This window comes from Eimeria acervulina, genomic scaffold (genome assembly GCF_000499425.1).
Source record: "Eimeria acervulina Houghton genomic scaffold, Eah_scaff1187, whole genome shotgun sequence".
In the NCBI taxonomy this organism is placed as follows: Eukaryota; Apicomplexa; class Conoidasida; order Eucoccidiorida; family Eimeriidae; genus Eimeria; species Eimeria acervulina.
The window spans coordinates 1-9,681 of record NW_013549367.1 but is presented as its reverse complement, the minus strand read 5'-3'; the positions used below and the strand labels follow the sequence as shown (position 1 = coordinate 9,681).

The following is a 9,681-nucleotide window of genomic DNA, read 5'->3' as shown; positions in this document are numbered from 1 at the left end:
TTTCTGGGTGTGATGCTGCAGGAAGACCCCTCGTGGAGTATCCCAGTGTTTACTGGGGGGCCCCTCATCCAACTTCGCCGATGTCAAATGGCTACGAGCGGCTCTGAAGGGTTTATGCCTTTTTCTTTCAGACTTCTACACAGACAAGTGACGCATTAAACCCTAAACCCTAAACCCTAAACCCTAATTGTTTCCCCCGTTGACGTAGTTCTCAACCGCAGTGCTCCATTTCAACCCCTGGCCTCAGCCCTTCATTGCAAAGAGCTTATATAAAAGGGAACTCAGGCACGGGATGCTGTAAACCCTAATCCCTAAACCCTAAACCCTAAACCCTTTGGAAAGGGCAAACTCTGCTTGCTGTTGCGCCTGCTGCTTCACTGGTTTGCAGTCTGCCGTGATATCCGGTAAGCGCCACATGCTGTTTTCTTCGACAAGTCTTTCAGCACAGACCTAAACCCTAAACCCTAAACCCTAAGCGCTAAACCCTATCCCCGATCCCTTATATTGGGCTTTTCGGATGCGTCTGCTGCTGACTGAATCAGGACACAACGGCTGCGGGAAGTCAAGTAAGACAGACACTGCAGCATGCATCAGCAGCAGCCGCACCTGCTGTTGCTGCTGCTGCTGCTGCTGCTGACTTGCTGTTCCTAATCGGAAGATGCGGCCGGTGTCCGTCCAGCCGCTGCTGCTGCTTCATGGGGTCCATTCCGAGCTGCTGCTGCTGTTGCTGCTGCTGTTGCTGCTCCTGCAGCCTTGCTGCGCGTCATCGGAGTGGCTGTACACCTGGCGCACATCGGGTCGAGGGTTCCGGCAGCCTTCGCTGCCTTTGGGCAGATCCGCAAGATATGCTGGACCTCCTCCTGTACAAACCCTAAACCCTAAACCCTAAACCCTAAAACCTATAGCTTAGCCCTAAACCCTCATCCTGCAACCTCTGTATGCTAGAACTCAGACTCGTACCCTAGCCAGGCTCTTGAAGAGTGTGGCGGGGAGCAGCCGCACATCTCGACAACATTGGGGGCTTAGGGTTTAGGGTTTAGGGTTTATGGTTTAGGGTTTGTGTGCAGCTTGCGAAGGAGCAGTGCCAACCCTCTCAAGTTTCCACTGCGAACTCTTCCGCCTCAACCAAATCCTCAAGTGACGCCGCAGTGCTGTTGCTGCTGCTGCTGCTGCTGCTGCTGCTGGTGCTACTGCTGCCGCCGGTGCTGCTGCTGCTATTGGTGCTATTGCTGCTACTGCTTCCACTGCTGCTGTTACATTTTCTGCTATTGCGGCTGATGCTGGTGAGAGTGGTGATGGCGGTGCTGGTGCTGCTTCTACAGTAGCAGCAGCACCAGCTGCTGCTGCTGCTGTCATATCGAGCGTTGTGGCTTCGCGGTGGATGTCAGCTACCTTGACTTGCAGCACCTTTAAGCAGCCGTAGACCCTAAACCCTAAACCCTAAACAGGCACGGCTGTGGGTACTTGCAGAGACGGCTCTGAAAACACCTTGCTACTTCTGGATGATTTTGTGAGTCTGTTTGTATGGCCCCCGACCCAGATTCAATAGCTAAAGCTTCGGGTTTAGGGTTTAGGGTTTAGGGTTTAGGGTTTAGAGTTTGCTGTGTGGGGTGATTACTTCAGGGGGCCGGCACAAGACATCGTAAGAAAGCACTTAGCAGAGCACAAACCCTAAACCCTTGTTTCCCTGCTGCCACTGCGTAGACATCGAGAGCTACCGTCTAGGGTTTAGGGTTTAGGGTTTAGGGTTTGGGATATAGGGTTTACGGTTTTGGCTCCGCAGCGGATGGGCAGGCGCTATTGTACGGGGCGCTGAAAATGTGTGTCCTTCATTCAAAATGTCTACAGGTAAACCCTAAACCCTAAACCCTAAACCCTCAACCCTAAGGCCTCAACCATAAACCATAAACCATAAACCCTCAACCATAAACCATAAGCCTTAATCGCCCAACCATAAACCCTAAACCCTAATAGCGAAACCCTAGCTCTGCTGGGCTGGTCCTGTTTCACAAGCAAACAAGCCGAAACCGCGTAGCCCACTCACGAGCGTAAACCCTACACCCCAAACCCTAAACCCTAAACATCAAACTCCAAATCCTAAACCATAAACCCTAAACCCTAAATTGTGCGTCCTTAGGGCATCTGGACAGTGAGCTCCGCACACCCTGTGCTGGTACACCGACTGGAGGCTCTGAACTGCCAGACAGGTTTGGTGCTGCTGCAGCACCTTGCTGCTGCAAGGCAGCAGCAGCAAACTGCTGCTTCTGCTGCAGCAGGGGCCCCTCGAGGGAGTCTCTGCCGGCTTGTGCCCCTTTTCACACTCAGACCAGGTGAGGTAGGGGTATCAGTTCCCTCTATGGTTTAGGGTATAGGGTGCAGGGTTTAGGGTTTTGGGTTTAGGGTTTAGGGTTTAGGGTTTGGTGCCTTGGGCGCTGCTGCAGGGTTACAAGGAGACCCTCCCAGCCTCAGCGTTGTGCATGCAGACCTTCTGCCTCAGAGTGAGTCTTGTTACCCGGGAGGTAAAGCACTTTGCCGTAGACACCAAACCCTAAACCCTAAACCCTAAACCCTAAACCGTGAATGCGGAGATGCTGGATTTGCAGGGGTTATTGCAAGGGCTTCGGCGGCTTTTTGCAGTATTTCCATGCAGCGCCCAATTGACGAAGAAGACGATGAGGTAAGGCTTGCATCTAGGGTTTAGGGTTTAGGGTTTAGGGGTTTGAGTTTGCAGCTCAAGGGGGGCATAGGAGCTTTGTTGTCTGTACTCAACTTGCTGCCGCAACAGCACTGTAGAGAGAAAGGAATCAGTGCTCGGGTCATTTCCAATTGCCCAGCTCATTGTCTTTGCTGCCTTTGCTGCTGCTGCTGCTGCTGCTGTTGCCTTTGCTCCTGCTGCTGCCGTTATCTTTGCTGCCGCTGCTGCCTTTGCTGCTGCTTTTGCAGGGGTGCGTGTGGATAAGAGATGCCGCAGCTGCTAATGAGCTGCAGGAGAGGCTTTTCTTTGATTTGCTGCAGTTAGCAGCAGCAGCAGATGCTGCTGTTGCACAGCCAGCAGCAGATATTTCTTACACTGTGGGGCGGCTTTCGGAGGCCCTGAGGCGCCTACGGGGCCTTGGCAGGCTGAGCATAAGGCCCCCTGGTTGCCTGGAAGAGGACTGCGAAACCACCGAAACCCTAAACCCTAGCCTGCAGCCATAAGTTGCAGCTAGCTCAGCCTAGCCATGCTTAGCTGTGAGGAGCACTGGCTACCTGCAACCACCGGTAGCTGGGCTAGCTAGCTCAGCAGCTAGACAGCTAGCTAGCTGGATAGATGCCACTAGCTGGCCTGCTGTCTCTGGCTAGCTAGCTAGCTGTCACTGGCTGACTAGCTGTCTCTAGCTAGCTAGCTGTCACTGGTTGGCTACTGTCTGTCTCTTGAGCTGCCACTGGCTGGCTACTAGCTGTAGCTAGCTGGCTATCCCTCGCTAGCTGGCTAGCTGCCGCTCGCTAGCCGGTGTCAGTGGCTGCGCAAGTGGTTGAGTGTATAGTTTCTTGCGTCCCCATACTTGTGGGCCTTTCTAAGCCTCCAAGAGACAGTCTAGAGACGGAGACAGTCCCTCCAGAGGCAACCTATGCTGGCATATGTTATTCTTTGAACATTTTCCATTTGAAAAAGAGAGAGCCTCCAGGAGGCAGCCTCTAGGAGACTGTCTCCTCAGTACACAGAGGCAGAGAGCCACCAACCACTAGGGGACTACAGCATCTAGGAGACAACTAATTAAAAGGAGACAGATCCCAGGATATACTCCTGAATAGACAAACAGGGAGGAACACCTTGTAGGAAGCTAGAAGATGTCCCCTAGGAAACATTAACAACGAGAGTGGACAGGGGAGACGCTCCCTAGGAGACAATTTGTAAGAGACAGTCCCTGTGCATACACTGCAGCCAACAGGTGTCCAGGGCACAGTCTCCAAGAGAGTTTCCAGGAGACATACTCCAGGAGGCAGAATCCAGCTGACACTTTCTAGGATACAGTATGCAGGAGACCGTCTCTAGGAGACAGTCTCCAGGAGACAGTATCTAGGAGAGAGTCGCCAGTTGATAGTTCCTGAAGGCCAGTCTCCACGAGAGAGTTTCTAGGACGCAATCTCCAGCAGACATGTCCAGGGGACAGTTTCTAGGAGATAGTTTCCTAAGGAGACAGTCTCCCGGGGACAGTTGCTAGGAGACGCTCTCCAGGAGTCAGTTTCTAGGAGACGGTTTCCAGGAGACACTCACCACTAGACAGTTTCTAGGAGACAGTCCCCGGGAGACAGCTACTAGGCTACAATCTCCAGGAGACAGTTTCTACGAAATAGTGCTGGGAGAGTTTCGGCAGTTGACAGTTACCTAGGAGACACAGTCTCTTGGAGGCACTTCCTAGGAGAGAGTCCCTAAGAGAGTTTCCCGGACATACTCTAGGACACAGTCGCCAGTTGACACTTTGTAGCAGAAAGCCTGTTGAGGAGACAGTTATGGGGAGACAGTCTCCAGGAGACAGTTCCTGGGAAATAGTCTGCAGGAGACAGTATCCGAGACACAGTCTCCAGGAGACAGTATCCAGGAGGCATACTGCAGGAGACAGCCTCCGAAAGAGAGTCTCCTCAGGAGACAGTTTCTAGAAGACAGTTACTAAAACACAGCCTGCAGGAGACGGTCTCTAGGGGACAGCTTCTAGGAGACAGTTTCCAGGAGACAGTTTCCACGAGGCGGTCCCCGGGACAGATTGACTAGGAGACAGTCTCCAGGGGACAGCTTTTGGGAGACAGTCTGCGGGAGACAGTTCCTAGGAGGCAGTTTCGACGAGACAGTTTCCAGGGGACAGTCTCCAGGATACTGCCTCGTGGAGATTGTCTCCTACTGTCTCCTAGGGAGGCAGATTCTACTATACAGTTGCTGGGAGAAAGTGTGCAGGAGAGCCTCCAGCAGACAGTTCCGAGGACTGACTCGCCAGGGGACAGTTTCTAGGAGACAATCCCCAGGAGACAGTCTCCGGGAGACAATCTTCAGGAGGCAGTTACTAGGAGGCAATCTCCGAAAAACACTCACCAGGAGACAGTCTCCACGACAGAGTTCCTGGGAAACAGTGCCCGGGGCACACTTCCTAGGAGACAGTCTCCAGGAGACAGCTTGTGGGAGACAGTCTCCAGGAGATAGTTTCTAGGAGATATTCACCGGGAGACAGTCTCCAGAACACAGTCTACTGAGGAGACAGTTTCTTGGCGAGAATCGCCAGGAGAGAGTTTCTAACAGACAGTCTCCAGGAAACAGCTACTAGGAGACAGTCTGCAGGTGACAGTTTCCAGGAGACGGTCTTCAGGAGGCACCTTCCAAGACCGTCTCACCAGGAGCCAGTTTCCAGGAGACAGTCACTGGGAGACAGTCTCCGGGGGACAGTTGCTAGGAGACAGTCTGCAGGCGACAGTTTGTGGGGGACAGTTTGTGGGAGACAGTGTCTAGGAGACAGTTTGTGGGGGGCAGTTTCTAGGCGGCATTCACCAAGAGACAGTTTCCAGGGCGCGGGCTCTTGTGGAGACAGTTTCGCGAAGACATTCTCAAGGAAACAGTTTCCAAGAGCTCCCAAGAGAGATTTTCTACCAGATATTCTCCAGGAGACAGTTACTAGGAGACAGCCTCCTGAGGAGACAGTGTAAGGGAGAGACTCGCAAGGAGACAGTTGCTAGGGGACAGTCTCCAGGGGACAGTTTCTGGGAGACATTCTAAGGAGACCACCTCCATCACACAGCCTCCAGGAGACAGTCTCCACGAGATAGTTTGTAGGAGACACTTTTTAGGAGACAGTCTGCAGGAGACAATTTCTAGGAGACAGTTTCCTGGAGACAGTCTCCAGGAAACAGTTTGCTGAGGGGACCGTTTCTTAGAGAGAGTCGCCACGAGACAGTTTCTAGCTGCCAGTGCTTTAGAGGCAGTTACTAGGGGACAGTCCTCAGGAGGCAGCTTCTAGGAGACAGCTCTTAGGAGACAGTCTCCAAGAGACAGTTTTTGGGCGACAGCTACTCTGAGACAGTCCCCAGGAGACAGTTTCTATGAAACAATCCCTAGGAAACATTTTCCAGGAGACAGTCTCCAAGAGACCGTTTCCAGGGAACAGCTCCGAGAAGACAGCCTCCTGAGGAGACAGTGTAAGGGAGAGACTCGCAAGGAGACAGTTACTAGGAGACAGTCTCCAGGGGACAGTTTCTGGGAGGCATTCTAAGGAGACCACCTCGAGCACACAGCTTCCCGGAGGCAGTCTCCACGAGACAGTCCGCGGGAGACAGTTTGTAAAAGACACTATCTAGGAGACAGTTTGCAGGAGACAATTTCTAGGAGACAATAAAGCTGCCAAGCTGTCACGTGCTCGTTGTGTTTTCTGCTTCTTTCATAGCCCCGTGCACTGAAAACGTCGCAGGCCTGCGCAGGCCTGTGTTATTTCTTTCTCCCTCTTTGGGGTATTTTGGGGTGTGCTGTCACCCGGAGGCCCAGCAACAGAATTGCTGCTATTATAGTTTACGATACACTTACATTAAGCGTCTCGGCTTAGGTTCCTCGCAGCCATTTGGCTTGTACGTTAGGCAGTCTCCTTCGGGAGTAGTTTCTCACGATTTCCGAAGGAGACAAGGGAAAGAGAGGAGATTAAGGGAAAAGGAGACAGAGGAGACAGAGAGAATGAGGATAAGAGATAGAAGAGGCAGAAGGAGGATGCACGGGGGACGGAGGAGGCGGAGGGGACGGAGGAGACAGTCCCCAACATGAGGAGCTGAGTAATTTGTGGCTGCTGCAATATTTGTTGGAGCGTAGCTGTCTCCATATGCTTGCTCTTTTTTCTATCAATTGCTAATAGAAGTGCTAATAGCTCTGCCTGCTACCCCGCAGAAGAGTACGCACGGTGTGGGGCCATCGGGCCGACAGCAGCAGCAGCGGCAATAGCGGGAGCGGGAGCGGGAGCGACCAGAACTAGTGGCAGCACGAGCGGTGGCTGCCGCAGCAGAAAAAATAAAGGAAGTTGTTACATTACACTCTTGTGTCTAAAACCCGTTGTTTTGCTGCTGTATTTGGTGCTGCTGCTGCTGTTGCAGGTGCTGCCTCCTCGCGCCTATCCACTCGCTGATGCGCTCCGTCCTGGGGCCCCCCCTAACAGAAGGAGGCCCCTGTATCTGCCTTCGTCGTCTCTCTATCATTATATTTCTTTGCAGTAGCGGAGACAGATAACAAAAGGAGGTCTTTATTGTTTTCTGATTATTGCTGCAGCACCTTCTTGCGCAGCAGCAGCAGAACACGGCAGCAGTTGCTGCCGCGACAGGGAGACAGACCCCTGCTGTCCCCATTTTTATCATAATACCCCTCCACCTGTCTCCTTCTTCACTCCATGGGGCCTCTTTTCTTTGTCGGAGGAATAAATGAGGCAGCAGAAGCCAGACAGGAGGGAGCTGCAGCAGTTGCAGCTGCAACAACAGCAGCAGCTGCAACAACAGCAGCAGCTGCAGGCGCAGGAGAAGGAGCAGCAGGATCGGAAGTTGGAGCGTTGGTGGCGCATGCATTTGAAGGGAAACGTGTAGGGCATGCACCCCTTCGGTCTTCTTCTAGTAAGTTTGTTTGGGTTTCTACTGTTGCTGCTGCTCTGGCGCTGCTGCTGCTGGTTCTTCGTTGCTCGCGTTTTATAAGCTCATCAAAACAAGGCCTACAAAGAAGAGTTCTTGCTGAGGCACCAGACCCTTACAATGGTGCATGCGGAGGAGCAGGAGATTCTTCATACGGAGACCAAGAAGGAGGTGATGGGTATGATGGCCAGGGGTGGGATGAAGGGGCGGCTCCTTCTGGAGCAAGTGGCTCTGCTGAACAGGCTGCAGGAGGTAGTAGTTATGGCCATCGTCATCGAGGCAGACATTCGCGAGGCCATCGAGGACATCAGGGCTATCAGGGGCCATCATATGGGCGCCGTGGGGGGTCTCGCGTTAGTCGTTTGGGCGCTGCTCGCCATCGTGCGGCGCTGCGCATGGACGACAGAAGTATCCCTGTGCCGCCTGATCTAATGTTTTTAGTGAGGGAGACAGCACAGTCAGCAGGGGCTACTGCAAGAATGCTAGGTTGTCCGTGGGGACCTCGTCTACTTCTGGATGTAGGGCTTTTTCTTGGGATGGAGCTGGCAGCTGTTGGAAGCATTTCCAAGGGCTTCGAACGCCATTGGGCCTCGGGGTGGCTTCAAACCTTCAGTCAGATAGTCGGACAATCTATAGACATGCCGCAACTTGCTGTCACGAGTCCCAGAGACCACCAAGCGATACAGCAAATGTGCAATCTCTTAGGGCGTGCCTCTCAATTCCCCAGACCACCCCGTCTACCTGCTCAGTGTAGGTATGCATTGGTAGACGCTATGTTTAGTGCTTCTACGCTATCCGTTGGCTGCGTGCAAAATATATTGAAAAATATAGAAGGGCATGGGATGATGTTGAAGATGCAACAGCGTGCGCAATCAGCAGCAGAAGCAACAGCAGCAGCAGCAGCAGCAGCCGCAGCAGCAGCAGAAGCCATGGGCGAGTCTGTCACTGAAGAGATCATGGACGTATTCGCGGCAGCAGCAGCAGCAGCAGCGGCGGCGGCGGAAAGAATAAAGGACCTCGAGGAGGCCCTGGGGCGGGACTTTGGAGCTCTCGAGCAGATTATTGTCAAACGGAAGAAGCAGATGCTTGGGCATTCCTATGACATGCAGTGGCTCCTCTCGGTCGAGAAACAGGTGGCCCCAGGGCTGCTGTTTACCAATAAAGAATCAGTGAAGTTAGACGGTCCCCTGTCCACACCCACTTCAACTGTACGCAAGGAGCTGCAGGCGATTGCTTCGGACTACATGGGTCATCCGGAAGGCATGTATACCGAGGGTGACCCCTCAGAAGGGGGATTTGATACCGCACAAATTGATTCCGATTCCGATCCCGATCCCGATGCCGCAACACCAACACGTGTGGGGCCCGACACTTCGTCCTCAAAAGGCCACGTACAAATACCCACGCAGCAACAGACGTCCCAAGACGATGAGGCAGCCTCCACCGCTCCTGAAGGGGCACAAGATACGAGCTCAGGTCCACAGGAGACAGATGCTCAGGACCCCGACTATTCAGAAGAGATTGGGGACTTGCAGCCGCAGCAGCAGGACGACGTAAATGATCCGGTGGATCCGTTGCAGTTGCAGCTGAATGACTTGCAGGGGCAGATGGATGCTTTCCTGCAGCAGATAGAGGATCTGCAGGGGCAGGCGTGGCCCTTGCAGCAGCAGGCAGGGGAATGGCTACTTCAGATGCAGCAAGCGCAGTCTCAGGAGGATATGGAGGATTTTCTCCAGAGGGCGCTGGACTTGCAAGCGCAAGTTGGGCCCATGCTGCAGACGATGGGACACTACCTGGGTACGACGGTTCTCCTGGGGCAGCAGATAGACGAGTTGATGCAAGCAACGGGGCCCCAGCCACAACAGGCGGTGTCCGTGCAGCAGCCGATGGGGTCCGCGGAGGAGCAGGAAGGGCCATTGCAGCAGCAGATGGGGCCCCAGCAGGAGCAGGAAGGGCCCTCGCAACAGCAGATGGGGCCCCTGCAGCGCCCGGCCGGGCCGTGGGAGCAGCCTATGGGGCCCCAGCAGCATCCGGCAGGGCCATTTGCGCAGGGTATGGGGC

The 9,681-nt window shown here is 53.7% G+C and overlaps 4 protein-coding genes across 4 annotated transcripts; 3 read left to right on the top strand and 1 right to left on the bottom strand.

Moving 5' to 3' along the window:
* Positions 1–647: 647 nt before the first annotated feature.
* Positions 648–1,356, bottom strand: EAH_00056780 (hypothetical protein; the record flags this gene model as incomplete). The annotated part of the gene is made up of 2 exons (XM_013393785.1): positions 648–860; positions 1,090–1,356. 2 exons carry the CDS (start codon positions 1,354–1,356, stop codon positions 648–650), a joined length of 480 nt encoding a protein of 159 aa, XP_013249239.1.
* A 462-nt stretch (positions 1,357–1,818) lies between these two features.
* EAH_00056770 (hypothetical protein) lies at positions 1,819–3,198 on the top strand (the record flags this gene model as incomplete). Its single annotated transcript, XM_013393784.1, has 4 exons — positions 1,819–1,848; positions 2,442–2,498; positions 2,732–2,815; positions 2,944–3,198. The coding sequence occupies 4 exons, from the start codon at positions 1,819–1,821 to the stop codon at positions 3,196–3,198; spliced, it is 426 nt and encodes a 141-aa protein (XP_013249238.1).
* Positions 3,199–7,740: 4,542 nt separating this feature from the next.
* On the top strand, positions 7,741–8,052 carry EAH_00056760 (hypothetical protein; the record flags this gene model as incomplete). Its single annotated transcript, XM_013393783.1, has 1 exon — positions 7,741–8,052. The coding sequence occupies one exon, from the start codon at positions 7,741–7,743 to the stop codon at positions 8,050–8,052; it is 312 nt and encodes a 103-aa protein (XP_013249237.1).
* Positions 8,053–8,474: 422 nt separating this feature from the next.
* On the top strand, positions 8,475–9,672 carry EAH_00056750 (hypothetical protein; the record flags this gene model as incomplete). Its single annotated transcript, XM_013393782.1, has 1 exon — positions 8,475–9,672. A coding segment is annotated over one exon (1,198 nt), but the record flags the coding sequence as incomplete, so codon positions are not given.
* Positions 9,673–9,681: the final 9 nt, after the last annotated feature.